At 36.5% G+C, this 19,238-nt stretch overlaps 1 protein-coding gene across 1 annotated transcript in view; it reads left to right on the top strand.

Moving 5' to 3' along the window:
- The window catches only part of SNX27 (sorting nexin 27), an 82,103-nt gene that overhangs the window by 52,796 nt on the left and 10,069 nt on the right, over nucleotides 1-19,238 (top strand). The window contains exons 5-8 of the mRNA XM_024762857.1: nucleotides 5-109; nucleotides 3,061-3,139; nucleotides 5,387-5,550; nucleotides 13,102-13,191. Of these exons, the coding sequence (XP_024618625.1) occupies nucleotides 5-109; nucleotides 3,061-3,139; nucleotides 5,387-5,550; nucleotides 13,102-13,191 (438 nt within the window). The remainder of the gene's footprint in view (nucleotides 1-4; nucleotides 110-3,060; nucleotides 3,140-5,386; nucleotides 5,551-13,101; nucleotides 13,192-19,238) is intronic.

Raw genomic sequence — 19,238 nt, 5'->3', positions numbered from 1 at the left:
CCAGAACTACAATGGTGTGTCTGACGTAGAGCTGAGAGTAGCATTACCAGATGGAACAACAGTTACAGTCAGGGTTAAAAAGAACAGTACTACAGACCAAGTATATCAGGTAAATTAAACTTGAACAAGTAGGCTTGACATTGGTTGGTTTAAAACTAAGAAAGATAGATTAAATGAGTTAATACATATAAGGAGCTTGGAGTATCTGGCATGTAATAAATGTATTAAATGTTAGCTGCTGCTGTTGATGTTATGATTATTAACGTGGAAGTACTTTGTCCTCCTTGAAAGAAAGATACAATAAATATCCCCAGGTTGTAATGGTTGTGATTAGCACCCCCTCTTTTTAATTGTAAAAGACTTTCTAATGTATGTGAAAATAGAATAGTACAGTGAAACTCCATGTACTCATCATCACTCATATCTAATAATCCTCAAGATTTTGCCACATTTGTGTTATATATCCTTTTTTCCTTTTCCTTTGTTTAATTATTTTAAAGCAAATTCCATGTTTTTCGACCTGTGTATATTTCAGTATACATCTCTAAAAAATATGGATGTTCCTCTTACATAATCACAAAGCCATTATCAAACCTCAAAAATTAACTACTTCCATGGTATTAACTAATAATAAATCCATAGTCAAGTTTTCCCAATTGTCTAAAAATGATTTTTAACAGTTGGTTTGTTATAATTTGGATCTAAACAAGGTCCTTATGTCCTTAAAAAACATTTGGTTTTTATGTTTGTTTTAATATAGAGCAGTCTTCCTTCCCTTCCCTTCCCCAACTTTTTTCCCTTATGTTATTGTTTTATTGCAGAAATTGGGTCTGTGTCCTGTGGAATGTCCCACATTCTGAATTTATTTGTTTGCTTCTTTTGTCTATTTGTGTCATTTAATATGTCTTTCTGTCTACTTATATTTTCTATAAATGGAATTTTTCTCTAGAGGCTTGATTAGATTCAGGTTCAGCTTTTTGATGAGAATACTTCATAATTGGTGCTATATACTTCATATTGCTTCTCAACCGGAGGAACACAATATCTGGTTATCCACTTTTAGTGATTAATCAGTAGGTTTACATGGTAATAACCTGATGTCTCCATTGTTAAGTTCTTCACTGATCTTTTATCCAATAAGTGTATCACTGATGATTACTGTCCTAACCAGTGATTTCATTAAGGGTTGCAAAATGCTGATTTTCCAATTTTCTCATTTCTTCACATTTATTAACTAGAATTCTTCTGTAAAGAACTTTCCCTTATCAACTGAGGCTATTTAGTATCCTGAAATACAGTTTATAGGAAAAGGGGGATAAATATTTAATTCTTCCCTTTTATTGCCAGTTTTTGGCATAAAGGATCAATGCCCTAGCTGATTCCAGTGATGTCCAATGAGATAATTATTTTTTTAGTATCATGTGGCATTTTAGATACTCAGTATGATTTAATCAAGAACATATATTCTTTTTGGTGCTCACATTGTTCTGTCTTTGGTCAGTGGAATCTCCTTCACGTCTGCTCCTGTATTTTTGTGGTGCAACCCATTTGTTTATGATAGCATCCTTGCTTTTTGGTAGAACAAGATGCTCTGGGCTCATCTTTGTATATTTCCTACACTAGATCTTGAATCAGTCATTTCCCCAAGGAGTCTTTCCTTTCAGTGAGGAATGATATTTAAAGATCATGATCCGGGTGCTGGGTATAATTGTTTCTTTTAGGCCTTTTCATTGGTCTTTAATCCTGATTTGATCAAGATTTTCAGGGAGACTAGTGGGTTTCTGGATATTAGTACTTATTTCTCCTTTGTGGCAAACAAAAACTTTACCCCCCAAATATTTACTGTATACCATGGCAAAGGATACGTACAGGATCTGAGGTATTTCAGAAATTATAAAATGGTGGATTGATTGCAAGGAAAACATTAATTTTATATAGCTTATTGATGTTTTGTTTCATTTTCAGTCCTTCTCTAGCAAGGCCTAACTTTTTCTTTCACTTCTCTCCTCACCCTGTTACTGAGACTTCTAGCTATAAGCCATTTTCCAAACCTTGAGAAGATTTCAGTTTCTATCTAGTGCAGTATAGAATGGTAACTTAGAACACTTACAGTCTCCAGTTTCTGCCTCACATCAGGGATGAACTTAGGTCTGATATGTGAGTAGATACAGGAAGAAGGATATCATATTTGGTTTACTGAGACACTAATACTCAATAATTTTCTCTTGTTTAATTAACACCTTATTTATACATTTTGGGATTGATCTTGAAAAGGAATTTTGGTACTACTAGTTTGTGTTTTTTGCTTTGTGTTTTGTTGTTATTTGTATGTAATTTCAGTTTTCCTTTATTTGCATATGGAGTCTTTCAATTTCTTTTTATTTATCACGTTGGGACCTTAGTTCCTAGAGAGAAGGACTGATACTTGTTTAAAATGTCTCTGTTGTCCCAACATTTTGCTATTTTCACATGGATAAGGATGATGATAATTCTTAGGATATAGAGGTTCCCAGCATGAGACGTGGATCATCTGAAAAGTAAACAAGAATAATTTGTGAAGTATGAGCAAAATTGATAAACAATGTTTTAAGCTCAAGAACCAAAGATATAGATCTTGTATGTTAACAGCCTGTATATTAAATGTAGGCTGAATGTGTGAGACTAGATATTTAAGAATTTATTTTCTTTTTAAAATCTGTCCTTATGTAGCACATTTTTTGTGAGTGCTAGTCTAAAAGATCCTCATGATATGAAGTCCTATTTCAGAGAGCAAAGCTGATATTTAAGGAGAGACTGTTATCAGCTTTAATTGGAGGGGAGAAACTCATATTTAGAGATCATAGCTGTTTGGATCAAATAAAGGTATTTTTCTCTTTTATTTCATGCATATGTATTCATACATACAAAAAAGAGTAGCTGTGGACCATGAATTTAGTTTATATGAAACCAAGATGGCAAAACCCTTCTCTTCTCCCCGCTCCTCATGCATATACCTGTCTTTTCCCACAGCACTGTCTGATTTTGTTTTCCTGAAACTAATCTATCCTGTTTACACTTTAGGCTATTGCAGCAAAGGTTGGCATGGACAGTACGACAGTGAATTACTTTGCCTTATTTGAAGTGATCAATCATTCCTTTGGTAAGTGCCAGTAACTAATATTAAGTTTTGTTTGAGGATATTTTATCCTAATACTAAGAAACTGAAGCTCCCAAAAGCTGTCAAATTGAAACTGTTTGCCTAGAGAAGATCTTGAAGACAAGGGGCAATCCCACTAATTGGGACTGTTTCTAACAAGCAGACAGGACAAATCCCATTAAGCATAATCCCACTAAGGCTAGATACCTGATCACCCCTTTTTCCTCTGTTGGCAGTATCAGTTACTTACACCCAGCACTGAATCAGATACTTTCATGAGATTTTTAAAAATCAGAGTTCAAAATTAATATATTCCAATGTAACAGCCTTAAAAAGAGGGGATTTTCTACTTAGCCACAGCTTGTTTTAGCGTACTTTATGGTTTTTGTAGATTTTTAAGAATAGCTTTTTGTTTTCAGGAGTTAGAAAGAAATATGTTGATTAAAAGCCTTTGCTTTTTAAAAAAAATTAATTAGTATTTTTATTTTTGGCTGTGTTGGGTCTTCGTTGCTCCGTGCGGGCTTTCTCTAGTTGCGGCGAGTGGGGGCTGCTCTTCGTTGCAATGCGTGGGCTTCTCATTGCGGTGGCTTCTCGTTGTGGAGCACGAGCTCTAGGCGGGCGGGCTTCAGTAGTTGTGACACGCGGGCTCAGTACTTGTGGCTCTTGGGCTCTAGAGTGCACGCTCAGTAGTTGTGGTGCGCGGGCTCTGTTACTCCGTGGCCTGTGGGATCTTCCTGGGCCAGGGCTCGAACCCATGTCCCCTGCATTGGCAGGTGGATTCTTAACCACCGCTCCACGAGAGAAGTCCTGCAAACCACTTTTGACACGTTTGATCAGTCACAGCACCTTCTCCATACATTGCACAAATCTTTTTTTGCGTTTCAGTTGCGCTTTGACCTTTCTTGAAATAATAAAGCATAATATGCCGAAAATGTTGTCTTTCTTCCATCTTCAATATTAAAATGGCTATACAAAAATTCCCCAATTTTGATGAGTTTTTTTAAATGCATGCTGATATGATAGCTGTCACAATACAATCTGTTTCGAATGAAGTTAAAGACAACTAAGCGCTACTGGGGCCATTTTATGGAAAAGACCGAACGAACTTTTTGGCCAACCTGGTGTTTAAGTTTGTGTAAACAGATATCCTCTTCCTAGGAAGTTTTATTGCACTGTGACAGAGATTTTCTCTTATATATTCTTTTATAAAAGCTAGGGATGGTTGCACTGAGACCACAAAGGGGAGGAAGTTGGAAGCCTTGCTTTAAATGACAGATTTCCTACGGTTTATGGGTCTTTTCCACATCATATATGTACAGGGCTAAGGCCAGAAACAACAGATAATATTGACTGATCAGAACTTCCTCATCCCGGAAAGGGAGAGAGTTTGGTAGATTTGAGTCGCCTTGCCATCCCAGGTCAAGGTAGAACAACTTTGATTCCCCCTAAAGCAGCTATCTCCCAATTGTTTATTGTCTTCCCAAATCTCTACAGTCTTAATTAGGCAGATATAAATATTACAAAGGATTGCTAAGGATCCAGGAGACTTGGATTCTAATCTTACCTTCTTCTCTAAGCTTTAGTTAACAAATAAAATGGGAAATATTAAATCTGTCTTTTGCTCTGTTATAAAGCCAAGTAAACATCAAGAGAAGAAAACTCCGCCTTTTTAAAGAAAAACAATATAGAAATTAAAAGTGGTAGTGTTTTATACCTCTTGAGCATTGTTAGGAAGAGGAAGTAAGGCTCCCCAGAAGTCACTTTTCTTTGGTAAATGTCTTAGACTTGTGGGGGGATGTGGAGAGCCTTTCAGCTCTTAACAATAAAAGCTGTTCATTGAGAACTGCCACATGAGAGACTCTGAATGCACCATAACTGGGTAAGAGGGGGAGGCTTGCTTTAAAGATGTTCAGTGGACATTGCTGTAACTTAACTCAATTATGGATCAGATTTTTTAACTGACTTTGGAGTAGGTGATGTCTGCAAAGTCAGCATGTTAACTAAAAGGCATGTCATTCAGGTGAAAGATTTCAGTTAGCTTGAGGCTCAGTTGGCCAGTCATATTAGAAGGCGTAGATTTGGCTAGGCAAATTGATATTTTGTGGTCCCAAGGCAGAGCTCCTGGATGGAACTAAGCTGATGTGCTGGTTAATGATAACCTCCATTCTTGTCTGCTTTACACAGTTCATACTAGGGAGATGCCTTGTATATCTTCTCACTCTAGCTTTCTTTGCTTTGTCTTCTCTTTAGTACGTAAGCTGGCACCTAATGAATTTCCTCATAAACTCTACGTCCAGAATTACACATCAGCTGTGCCAGGCACCTGCCTAACCATTCGAAAGTGGCTTTTTACGACAGAAGAAGAAATCCTCTTAAATGACAATGACCTTGCTGTTACCTACTTCTTTCATCAGGTGGGTGAACTGATCTCCCTGGAAAGGCCTGATTTCTTTTTCTGTTTGTATGTAGTGGTCATTTGCCAATACAGTGTGAATCCTTGAGTAAGCTGTTTTGTCTCCTGGATCTTAGTTAAATTTGTAAAATGTTCTGTCCCATTTTGACAAAAGATAAGTTTAAGAAGGTGAGGGGACTTCCCTGGTGGTGCACTGGTTAAGAATCCGCCTGCCAGTGCAGGGGACACGGGTCCGAGCCCTGGTCCAGGAAGATCCCACGTGCTGCAGAGCAGCTAAGCCAGTGCACCACAACTACTGAGCCTGTGCTCTAGAGCCCACAAACCACAACTACTGAGCCTGTGTGCCACAACTACTGAAGCCCACACGCCTAGAGCCTGTGCTTCGCAACAAGAGAAGCCATCGTGTTGAGAAGCCCTCACACTGCATTGAAGAGTAGCGCCCACTCACTGCAACTAAAGAAAGCCCGTGCACAGCAATGAAGAACCAACGCAGCCAAAAATAAATAAATAAAGCCATTAAAAAAAAAAAAGTTTAATAAGGGGATATCCTGGAGTTCAAAATGTATTTATTATTATTTTTTAAAACAATAACAAATGAACATTATGGGGCTATGTTCTTTTTCAAAAAATTTTTCATCACAATTATACATACGTAGAGCTTAAAGTATCAAATAGTTCTACACAGGTTATTATGAAAAATATTAGTTATTCCCACTTCTTTTCCTCTCATAGGCAACCACTTTCATCTCTTTTAGCTTGTTTTTTGTTTTATTTCATCTTTTTAAAAAATTTTATTGAAGTATAGTTTATTCATAACGTTGTGTTAATTTCTGGTGTACAGCAGAGTGATTCAGTTATACATATATATTCTTTTTCATAGTCTTTTCCACTACAGTTTATTACAAGATATTGAATATAGTTCCCTGTGCTATATAGTAGGTCCTTGTTGGTTATCTATTTTATATATAGTAGTGTGTACCTGCTAATCCTAAACTCTTAGTTTATCCCTCCCCCAGCCTGTTTCCCCTTTGGTAACCATGAAGTTTGTTTTTTATGTCTGTGAGTCTGTTTCTGTTTTGTAAAGAAGTTCATTTGTGTCATATTTTAGATCCCACATATAAATGATATCATATGATATTTGTCTTTCTCTGTCTGACTTCTTTTAGTATGATAATCTCTAGCTCCATCCATGTTGCTGCAAGTGGCATTGTTTCATTCTTTTTATGGTTGAGTAATATTCCATTTTGTGTGTGTGTGTGTGTGTGTGTGTGTGTGTGTATACACACACACACACCACATCTTCTTTATCCATTCATCTGTCCACGGACATTTAGGTTGCTTCCATGACTTGGCTATTGTAAATAGTGCTGCTATGAATATTGGGGCACATGTATCTTTTCAAATTAGAGTTTTCTTCAGATGTATGCCCGAGAGTGGGATTGCTGGGTATTATGGTAATTCTATTTTTAGTTTTCTGAGGAACCTCCATACTGTTTTCCATAGTAGCTACCCCAACTTACATTCCCACAAACAGGTATAGGAGGGTTCCCTTTTCTCCACACCCTCTCCAGCATTTGTTATTTGTAGATTTTTTTAATGATGGCCATTCTGATTGGTGTTAAGTGGTATCTTATTGTAGTTTTGATTTGTATTTCTCTAATAATTAGCCATGTTGAGCATCTTTCCATGTGCCTATTGGCCATCTGTATGTCTTCTTGGGGGAAATGGCTGTTTAGATCTCCTGCCCATTTTTTGATTGGGTTGTTTATTTTTTTGTTATTGAGTTGTATGAGCTGCTTGTATATTTTGGAAATTAAGCCCTTGTCAGTAGCATGGTTTGCAGATATTTTCTCCCAGTATGTAGGTTGTCTTTTTGTTTTGTTTATGGCTTCCTTTGCTGTGCAAAAGCTTAAAAGTTTGATTAGCTCCCATTTGTTTATTTTTGCTTTTATTTCTATTGCCTTGGGGAGACTGACCTAAGAACACATTGCTACAATTTATGTCTGAGAATGTTTTGACTATGTTCTCTTCTAGGAGTTTTATGGTGTCATGTCTTATATTTAAGTCTTTAAGCCATTTTGAGTTTATTTTTGTGCATGGCGTAAGGGAGTGTTCTAACTTCATTGATTTGCACATGGCTGTCCAGCTATCCCAACACCACTTGCTAAAGAGACTGTCTTTTCTCCACTGTATATTCTTGCCTCCTTTTCAAAGATTAAGTGACCATAGGTGTGTGGGTTTATTTCTAGGCTCTCTATTCTGTTCCATTGATCCATATATCTGTTTTTGTGCCAGTACCACACTGTTTTGATTACTGTAGCTTTGTAGTATTGTCCAAAGTCTAGGAAGATTATGCCTCCAGCTTTGTCATTTTTCCTTTTGGATTTCTTTGGCAATTCTGGGTCTTTTATGGTTCCATATAAATTTTAGGATTATTTATTCTAGTTCTGTGAAAAATGTCATGGGTAATTTGATAAGGATCACATTAAATCTGTGGATAGCTTTGGGTAGTATGGCCTTTTAAACAATATTAATTCTTCCAATCCAAGAATATGGGATATCTATTTCATTTTATATTTACTTCCATACCTCTATTATAATTTGATTATATTACTCCTACTTGATGTTTCCTATTCAAGCAATATTGCTTAATTACCTGCTATTGAAGATGGGACTTTAGCTCCATTTCCTCCCCCACTCCACTACATATTCGTACGTTTTCATCTGTCCTATCTTCTTACTATAGTCAAATTACAATATTTGTTAGATTAATATTCAGTGTTTATACTGCTATGACTGTAAATAATGAATTTAACAGAGCCATATAGAGAACACTATCCTTACTTCTTACTTTCTTTTAAACATTTTGTTTTAAAATTATTTTGAAAATAATTAACCCATTTCATAACACTTTATAAAGTATCCCATTACAATTCTAATTGGGTTTTTGTTAAATTTATAGTTTAACTGAAGAAGAGTCACCATTTTTATTAAATGTGGTATTCCCAACTAAATGTGTGATGTTTCTGTTTTATTCATCTCATCTTTTGTTTCCCCAAATAAAGTTTCTGTTTTATTCATCTCATCTTGTTTCCCCAAATAAAGTTCTGTCATTTTATGTTTCACATATGCCCCTTTAAATTATTCCCAAGTATTTTATATTTTTATTACAATTATGAATGGGATATTTTTTCTTTGTATTGTTGGAACGGAGTAATTATTTACCAGGAGTCAGAATATCTGGTTCAAGTACAAGCTCTCCATTGGGTAAATCCTTAATATAGCTTTGCTGAGATCTGTTTTATGATCTATTAAAGGGTAATAGTAGTACCTCACATTTTTTTAATCAGTATCAAAATTTAAACAAAGCAGAGCTTGTGAAATTACTTTTTGAATTATAAAACTGTAAAGCAAAAATAAAATATTTAGGTATATAGAAAGAAAAGCTGTTATTTTTGTAGCAGTATCTCATATGCAACAACTTTTCTGAACTCTTCCGTTTCTTCAAACAATTTTTTAAACAGCTTTATTGAGATATAATTGACATACAATAAACTGAACATATTTAAAATTTATAATTTAATACGTTTTTTTTTACCCCCTTAACCATTTTAAAATGTACAGTTCAGTAGTGTTAAATATATTCACATTATTGTCAGTGGAATCTCAGAAATTTTTCATCTTGCAAAACTAAAACTCTATCCATTAAACAACTCATTTCCCCCTCCTCTACCTCTGGCAACTACCATTCTACACTCTGTGAATTTGACTACTTTAGGTATCTCATGTAAGTAGAATCATACGTTATTTTTCTTTTTGTGACTTGCTTATTTCATTTAGCATAATGTCCTTAAGGCTTTTTCATGTTGTAGCATATGACAGGATTTCCTTCCTTATTAAGGCTGAATAATTATATTCCATTGTACATGTATATCACATTTTGTTTATTCATCTGTGGATGGACATTTAGGTTGCTTCCACCTCTTGGCTGTTATGAATAATGCTGTCATGAACATGGTTATGTAAATATCTCTTCAAACTTCTGCTTTTAATATACCCAGAATTGGGATTGCTGGATCATATGGTAATTCTATTTTTAATTTTTTGAGGAAATCGCCACACTGTTTTCCATAGCAGCTGTACCATTTTACATTCCCAGCAGTGCACAACAGCTCAAATGATTTTTTTGATTGACTAGGTAAACAGTTGTGCCTTTTGGAAAATAATACTAAATTTTTTCCTTCACTTAATTTTAGTTATTTTTTTGTATCATATGTTGATGTTGGGAATATCTCATGCATCTTGTCAATTCTAAGATGCCATCAGTTGTAAGATGCACTAGTATTTTATGTACTGCCAAGAGAAAAAAGCTACCAATTAAACAACACACGTTGATTATAAGATGCATCCCAATTTTAGGAACAATAAAATGTGAAAAAATGTGCACCTTAGAATTGATGAAATACTGGATAATAATGATAGTAATGTGCCTTTTCCTTAAAAAATTGATAAGGTCAAAATCCATAGTAGGATATATTTAATTTCTGGCTAAGCCTGGCAGACTAAACATACTTTTAAACTACTTCTTCCTGAAAGCTCACTAAAGTAACATTAATGGATTTTAAGAGGCATAGACCTGCAAAGAGAAGAGGATGAGACACAGCAGATGAGAACAGTCAACAGTTTTTAGAAAATGAATGTTTGAATGAATCAACATGACTTTGGTTATCATGGAAGAATTGGTGAGAGGCATGTGGAAGGTTACAAACAAACAGGCAGTTAACCTAAGAGGAAAAAAAAATGTACAAGAGAGGAAGCCCTGGTACAGTACATGGTTTAGTTGTGAACAATGTTTACATGCTTACAATAATCAATATTCATTATTGATTTAATTAATTAATTTTTTTTTTGGCAGTACGTGGGCCTCTCACTGTTGTGACCTCTCCCATTGCTCCGGACGCGCAGGCTCAGCGGCCATGGCTCATGGGCCCAGCCGCTCCACGGCATGTGGGATCTTCCCAAACCGGGGCACGAACCCGTGTCCCCTGCATCGGCAGGCGGACTCTCAACCACTGTGCCACCAGGGAAGCCCTTGATTTAATTTTTATTGAGGTGTTGAAGGAAGAAGAAGTGAGAGTGTAGGAGTGGTATAAGAAAGCTAAAACTTATTTATTATTTTATTATTATTATTTTTTTTGGCCGCACTGTGTGGCCTGTGGGATCCTAGTTCCCTGACTAGGAATCGAACCCATGCCATCTGCAGTGGAAGCATGGATTCTCAACCACTGGACCTCCAGGGAAGTCCCTAAAACTTATTATTTTTAACAGCAAGTCAACATTGTCTAAAATTGATAAGTTAGGAATTAGCAGCATAGGCATGACATTTAGAATTATGAAAGGAATATCACAAAAAACTGTTTACAGTGCTTTAAAGTATCTGTGTAATGAGGCTGTGGAATCAGGAGACTTATTTTTATTAGGCATCTCTTAGTAATATACATTTAAAAAAATTATGTCTGTCTTTTACCTTAATAAAAATTTTTAATTAAGGGAAAAAGGAATCTAGTGTGGTAATATTTATGTTTTTCACTCAGGGCTAGTCAAGCAGTATAATCTTGATTAGAAATGAGTGAGGAGAGAACATTTTTACTGCCCCATGTGAAAATAGGTCACTTAGAGCTGCTGGAGTAGATGTTCACTCTGGGTAGATGACCCACCTCTGCCCTGGGGAAACATTCATCAATATTTAAGTGCTATTACTAGTCAGACACAGTTCTAGGTATTGGGGAAACTGAATAGATAAACCAGTATTCATTTGTTTGTTTTCCCTCTTTACTTCTCTCCCAGCTTTTCAGTAACTGATTTAAATTTGACCTGGAGCAGCTGAGTCTTTTGGTGATAAACAACAGAATGTTCAGGTTCTTCAGGACACTGGTGGCAGTTCTTATTGAGCATCGCCTCTGTGAATATAATCCTCTCTGACTAAGTGAATCCTTGCTTATATGGCTAGGACTGGGGAGACACTGCCATAATCTTTCCATTAGGCAGTCCCAGGCAGGATATTAATATCCTTGTGTGGTTCTTAGAGGAATTTAACAGCTAAATGATGCTAATATAAATGATAGTAATAGTAACTATTTATATATATTTATATATACTTCACAAAACTATTAACATCTTTTATCTCATTTTGTTGTCCACCTACAAGATGAATGTTATTCCTGTTTTACAGACTGAGAGGGTTTAAGTGACTTACTCAAGTGCATATTTGTAGGTGACAGCTAGAATTTGAACTAGTCTCTTAACTTCAGTCCTGAATTCATTCTGTTATGCAAATATTTTCCCTTAGAAGACTATGGGGAATGATTTCTGCCTTAAGGAAATCAGCAGTTTTCTGATAAAGATTCAAGTGGGCCCCTGCCTGGTGTCTGGTAGAGTTGTCCTTTCAGTAACTCACTGAGGTTAGATCCTGAATGCCTTAGACAAATGGCTCTATTTGTTCTTTTTCTTTTTTTCCTCCCAAAGATTAGTTTTCCCTTCCATTAGATTTTTTAAGTTTTTCTTGGAGTGGAGGAGGAGTAGAGTAAGGTTGGAAAGGGGTTGTATGTTTCATATGGCTGAACCAGGAATAGTTTAGAATTAGCATATTAGAATATTATATCTGGGTACCTTCATGCCTGTATCAAGTCCTCTCTGAAAGTTTTTCGGTTCATGGTCTCAGATTTATCACTTCCTCTCTTCCAGTTGTTACCACCCTAGATTAAGGTTTTGTTTCATTTCATGCTTAAAGTACCACAACATCGTTGATCTCCCTTGTTTCATTCTCTCCTTGGCTTAAATCATTTGGGCAGTCATATACAGATCAATCTTACTTAAAAAACAACAATAACAACAGTTTTTTTATTATTTATTTTAGCTCTCTACTCTCCTTAAGTCTAAATTCCTGTGCCTGCTCTTTAGGATCCTTCATACCCTATTAACCTACCCATTCAGAATTATTTTTCATTGTCCGCTAACATGTACCCTTTATTCAAATCAGGCAAGTCTGTCTCCTGAATGTATTTAAGGTCAAACCCATTCCTGTTTCCTGACTTTAGCTTGTAGTTTCTTCTATTCAACCTCTCCTTTGAGGTCCAACCGAGACTTCCTTGAAAACTATGGTTAGCAATAAGCTCTCCTGTTCTGGCTGCATGTATCACTTACTATTTATGTCACACATTTTTTGCTACTTCACTATTATCTTTAATACAGTATTGTATACTATCTTGCAGTGTTCTGTAATTCTTTCTCATGTATAAATTAACCAGAATTTAAATCTCTTAACAGGAGAAACCAGATCCCTCACGTGCCTAGAACAATCCTTGAACACATACCAGACACTCATTAAATACTACTTATTCCAGTAAATATACCCATGTGGCAGAGTTTACTGGTGATAACCAGATGGATAAGAGTTATTGTGAAAATGAATCTATGTCTCTTTATTTTTATCAAGAATGTACTTGATACTAATTTTTACATTTCTTTCTTCCCTGCCTTGTTTTGGTGACAGGCTGTTGATGATGTGAAAAAAGGTTACATCAAAGCAGAGGAAAAATCCTACCAATTACAGAAGCTGTATGAACAAAGGAAAATGGTCATGGTAGGTTTATGTCCCCATAATCTCTTTATAAAATGCCCCTTTTTATCTCTTTTTTAAATTTAATTTAATTTTATATTGGAGTATAGTTGATTTACAAAGTTGTGTTAGTTTCAGATATACAGCAAAGTGACTCAGTTATACATATATCCATTCTTTTTCAGATTCTTTTCCCATATAGGTTATTACAGAATATTGAGTAGAGTTCCCTGTGCTATACAGTACGTCCTTGTTGATTATCTATTTATCCCTATTTTACATATAGTAAAATATAGAGTGTATATGTTAGTGTGTATATGTTAATCCCAAACCTCCTAATTTATCCCTCCCCCCCACCGTTCCCCTTTGGTAACCATAAGTTTGTTTTCAAAGTCTGTGAGTCAGTTTCTGTTTTGTATATACATTCATTTGTATTATTTTTTAGATTTCACATATGAGTGATATCATATGGTATTTGTCTTTTGCCTCCTGACTTCCTTCATTTAGTATGATAATCTCTAGGTCCATCCATGTTGCTGCAAATGGCATTATTTCATTCTTTTTTATGGCTGAGTAATATTCCATTGTATATATGTACCACATCTTCTTTATCCATTCCTCTGTTGATGGACATTTAGTTGTTTCCATGTCTTGGCTATTGTGAATAGTGCTGCAGTAAACATTGGGGTACATGTATCTTTCCGAATTTTGGTTTTCTCCAGATGCATGTCCAGGAGTGGGATTGCTGTATCATATGGTAGTTCTACTTTTAGTTTTTTTTTGTTTTTTGTTTTTTTTACTTTTTTATTGACAGAATTTATAGCAGTTTCATATTACAGAAAAAACTAAGGAGATAGTACAGAGTTCCTATCTTAATATGGTACACTTGTTAAATATTAACTAAAGTCCAACAATTATTAATTTCCTTAGTTTTTTTTTACATCTTTATTGGAATATAATTGCTTTACAATGTTGTGTTAGTTTCTGCTGTACAATAAAGTGAATCAGCTATATGTATACATATATACATATATCCCCATATCCCCTCCTTGTTGAGCCTCCCTCCTACCCTCCCTATCCCACCCCTCTAGGTTGTCACAAAGCATTGAGCTGATCTCCTGTGCTCTGCAGCAGCTTCCCACTAGCCATCCATTTTACATTTAGTAGTGTATATATGTCAATGCTACTCTCTTACTTCGTCCCAGCTTCCTCTTCCCTCCTCAAGTCCGTTCTTTATGTTTGCGTCTTTATTCCTGCCTTGCCACTAGGTTCATCAGTACCGTTTTTTTAGATTCCATATATGTGCGTTAGCATACAGTATTTGTTTTTCTTTTTCTGACTTCACTCTGTATGACAGACTCTAGGTCCATCCACCTCATTACAAATAACTCAATTTTGTTCCTTTTTATGGCTGAGTAATATTCCATTGTATACATGTGCCACATCTTCTTTATCCATTCATCTGTCAATGGACATTTAGGTTGCTTCCATGTCCTGGCTATTGTAAATAGTGCTGCAGTGAACACTGGGGTCCATGTATCTTTTTGAATTATGGTTTTCTCCGGATATATGCCCAGGAGTGGGATTGCTGGGTCATATGGTAGCTCTATTTTTAGTTTTTTAAGGAACCTCCATACTGTTCTCTTATAACAAAGTGAATCAGCTATACATATACATATATCCCCATATCTCCTCCCTCTTGCGTCTCCCTCCCACCCTCCCTATCCCACCCCTCTAGGTGGTCACAAGGCACTGAACTTATCTCCCTGTACTATGCGGCTGCTTCCCACTAGGTATCTATTTTACATTTGGTAGTATATATGAGTCCATGCCACTCTCTCATTTCATCCCAGCTTACCCTTCCCCCTCCCTGTGTCCTCAAGTCCATTCTCTACATTTGCGTCATTATTCCTGTCCTGCCCCTAGGTTCTTCATAACCGTGTTTTTTTTTCCTTAGATTCCATATATATGTGTTAGCATACGGTATTTGTTTTTCTCTTTCTGACTTACTTCACTCTGTATGACAGACTCTAGGTCCATCCACCTCACTACAAATAACTCAATTTCGTTTCTTTTTATGGCTGAGTAGTATTCCATTGTATATATGTGCCACATCTTCTTTATCCATTCATCTGTCAGTGGATACTTAGGTTGCTTCCATGTCCTGGCTGTTGTAAATAGAGCTGCAGTGAACATTGTGGTACATGTCTCTTTTTGAATTATGGCTTTCTCAGGGTATATGCCCAGGAGTGGGATTGCTGGGTCATATGGTAGCTCTATTTTTAGTTTTTTAAGGAACCTTCATACTGTTCTCCATAGTGGCTATACCAGTTTACATTCCCACCAACAGTGCAGGAGGGTTCCCTTTTCTCCATACCCTCTCCAGTATTTATTGTTTTATAGATTTTATTTTTCAATATTTTTAATGAAGTATAGTTGATTTACAATGTTGTGTTAATTCTGTTGCACAGCAAAGTGATTCAGCTCTCTCTCTCTATATATATATACACACACACACACACACACACACATACACATACTTCATTTTAATATTCTTTTTCATTATGGTTTATCATAGGATATTGAATATAGTTCTCTGTGCTGTACAGTAGGACCTTGTTGTTCATCCATTCTGTATATAAAAGCTTACATCTGCTAACACCAACCTCCCACTCCATTTTTCCTTCAACCTCCTCCCCCTTGGCAACCACCAGTCTGGTCTCTGTGTCTGTGTTTCTGTTTCGTAGATAGGTTCATTTGTGTCATAAATTTAGATTCCACATATAAGTGATATTATATGGTATTTGTCTTTCTCCTTCTGACTTCATTTAGTATGATAATCTCTAGTTGCATCCATGTTGCTGCAAATGGCATTATTTTGTTCTTTTTTATAGCACTGAATAGTATTCCATTGTATATATGTAACACGTCTTTATCCATTCATCTGTTGGTGGACATTTAGGTTGTTTCTATGTCTTGGCTATTGTGAATAGTGCTGCCATGAACATAGGGGTGCATTTTTTAAAATAAATTTATTTATTTTATTTATTTTCATTTTTGGCTGTGTTGGGTCTCTGTTGCTGTGTACGGGCTTTCTCTTGTTGTGATAAGTGGGGGCTGCTCTTCATTGAGGTGTGCAGGCTTCTCATTGCAGTGGCTTCTCTTGTTGCCGAGCACAGGCTCTAGGGGCACGGGCTTTAGTAGTTGTGGCACTCCAGCTCAGTAGTTGTGGCTCATGGGCTCTAGAGCACAGGCTCAGAAGCTGTGACGCACAGGCTTAGTTGTTCCGCTGCATGTGGGATCTTCCCAGACCAGGGCTCTAACCCATGTCGCCTGCATTGGCAGACGGATTCTTAACCACTGCACCACCAGGGAAGCCCGCATATATCTTTTTGAATTACGGTTTTGTATAGATATATGCCCAGGAATGGGGTTGCTGGGTCATATGGTAGTTCTATTTTTAGTTTTATGAGGAACCGCCATACTGTTTTCCACAGTGGCTGCATCAGCTTACATTTCCACCAACAGTGTAAGAGGGTTCCCTTTTCTCCACACCCTCTCCAGCATTTGTTATTTGTAGACTTTTTGATGATGGCCATTCTGACTGGTGTGAGGTAATACCTCATTGTAGTTTTGATTTGCATTTCTCTAATAATTAGTGATGTTGAGCATCTTTTCATGTGCTTTTTGAAAATGCCCCTTCTTATCTCTTAAACCTATTCTAGTCATTTTTGAAAGATGTTTTACAACCTGGTCAGTGGCTTAACTGATTTAAAAAGAAGGAGGGAGATACAGACCTTGATATAAAGTCCATTGTGTTCCTCCATTTAGCACACAGAAAGCTTATTGTGGTATATATAGGTATATAACTTTATTATTAATAATAACCAAACAGTATTCTTTTTGATAATAAAAAGTCCTAAAATTAGATGTGTAAAACATTTAATATGATAAAAATAAGATTCTGTAAGAATTAATATTTGGATGTTTAACATTAGAAATTATTTTAGTTGTGATTTAGCAGTCACAAAATCATTTGTTTTCCTAACTCCCACCTGTGCAGTTGCTTAAACATTTACGCTCAGTAGTGCGTTTGGTTAGTATGATATCCTAGAGCTGTGTTGTTCAATTCCATAGCTGCTAGCCTCATGTGGCTATTTAAATTTAATTTTAAATTCATTTAACTTAAATAAAATTTAAAATCCAGTTCTTCCGATGCATTAGCACATTTCAGGTGTTGAGTAGTCACATGTGGCTAGTAGCTACTGTATTGGACAGCCCAGATATGGAACATTTTCATCATCACAGAAAGTTCTGTGGGAGAGGGCTACCTATGATATTCTTGGAATATTTCAAAATTAGTTTTGAATTGATATCTGCTATAAATAGAGGGATGAAAATTGTCAAAAATAAAATTTGTGAAGAACACTTATGAAAACTTGCACCTATATCATCTTAAAACTTCTTTCTTGGCCAATTCAGGTAGTTGAAATTTTTCCAGTTATAGTTTTTCATAATAGTTTTCACACAGTTTTTACACAAGGCAGTAATTGCATTGGTAATAATTCTGATAGGTCACCTGAATTTCTTTTGTACTTTCTGAGAAGTTCTTAAGAGGGAATGTTGATTCATCTAAATTAATTGTATTGGGACTTTCCTAGTGGCACAGTGGTTAAGAATCTGCCTGCCAATGCAGGGGACATGGGTTCGAGCCCTGGTCCGGGAAGATACCACATGCCACGGAGCAGCTAAGCCCATGCACCACAACTGCTGAGCCTGTGCTCTAGAGCCTGTGAACCACAACTACTGAGCTGGTGTGCCACAACTACCGAAGCCTGTGTGCCTAGAACCTGTGCTCGGCAACAAGAGAAGCCACTACAATGAGAAACCCGCGCACTGCAACGAACACCCAACGCAGCCAAAAATAAATAAATAATTTTATTTATTTATTTTTTTAATTAATTAATTGTATTGGAATAAGAATGGAAACAAGTTAGCCACTGAACTTAAGCCCATAGTCTTATATCTAGGTGGAATAGTTATTTTATCACTCATGTGACAAAAAGGGAACCATCCACCAATGTTCTGCATACGAACAGGCTGAAATAGACAACACAAAAATCTTTTAAATAGAATTAAGTTTTGGGACTTCCCTGATGGTCCAGTGGTTAAGACTCCACGCTCCCAATGCAGGGGGCCTGAGTTCAATCCCTGGTCAGGGAACTAGATCCCACATGCCACAGCTAAGAGCCTCAACTAAAAAGATCCTGCACACGGCAACGAAGATCCCGCGTGCTGCGGGGCGCCAAATAAATAAATAAATAATTATTTGAAAATAAATAAAAATGTTTTTGAAAAAATAGAATAAAGTCCTGGCAGAATTTTGGTAAAGGGAATTTTGCTATGTGGGAGACAGGATTTTAAAACTCAACTTCCACCTCTTCTTTAAGATAATGGTATTGTCTTCTATATATTAATGCATGATTCTGACCAACACATCTGCATCTTCTACTGAAAAGGGCTGTCCACCTCTGCAATAGTTCTTTGCCTTTGTCAAAGCCAGCAGAATCAAAGTAATTTCATAAGGCCTTCTGAATATGGAATACAGATTGTTTCTTTGCACATATAGCACTCTAAACACACTAGCTTCCATTTATACATTTAACAAAAAGTATTTGTTGAGCACCAAGTGTGTGCCAGGCACAGTGCAAAGTGCTAGAGAAATAAATAGGTTTGGGTTGTTCTGTGGCAAAATATAGAAAATCTGAGTTTAACAAGCATAATAATCTATTATGAAATAATTTTTTAGGCTCAAGTTTGTATCTTGTAATCCTCAGTTAAGAACACAAGTGCAGGGCTTCCCTGGTGGCGCAGTGGTTGGGAGTCCGCCTGCCGATGCGGGGGACACGGGTTCGTGCCCCGGTCCGGGAGGATCCCACGTGCCGCGGAGTGGCTGGGCCTGTGAGCCGTGGCCGCTGAGCCTGCGTGTCTGGAGCCTGTGCTCCGGAATGGGAGAGGCCACAACAGTGAGAGGCCCGCATACCGCAAAAAAAAAAAAAAAAAAAAAAAAA

Source organism: Neophocaena asiaeorientalis, unplaced genomic scaffold, assembly GCF_003031525.2.
Source record: "Neophocaena asiaeorientalis asiaeorientalis breed wild unplaced genomic scaffold, Neophocaena_asiaeorientalis_V1.1 scaffold167, whole genome shotgun sequence".
NCBI classification, from domain to species: domain Eukaryota; kingdom Metazoa; phylum Chordata; class Mammalia; order Artiodactyla; family Phocoenidae; genus Neophocaena; species Neophocaena asiaeorientalis.
The sequence above is the reverse complement of the archived record's forward strand: the minus strand, read 5'-3'. Positions and strand labels throughout refer to the sequence as shown.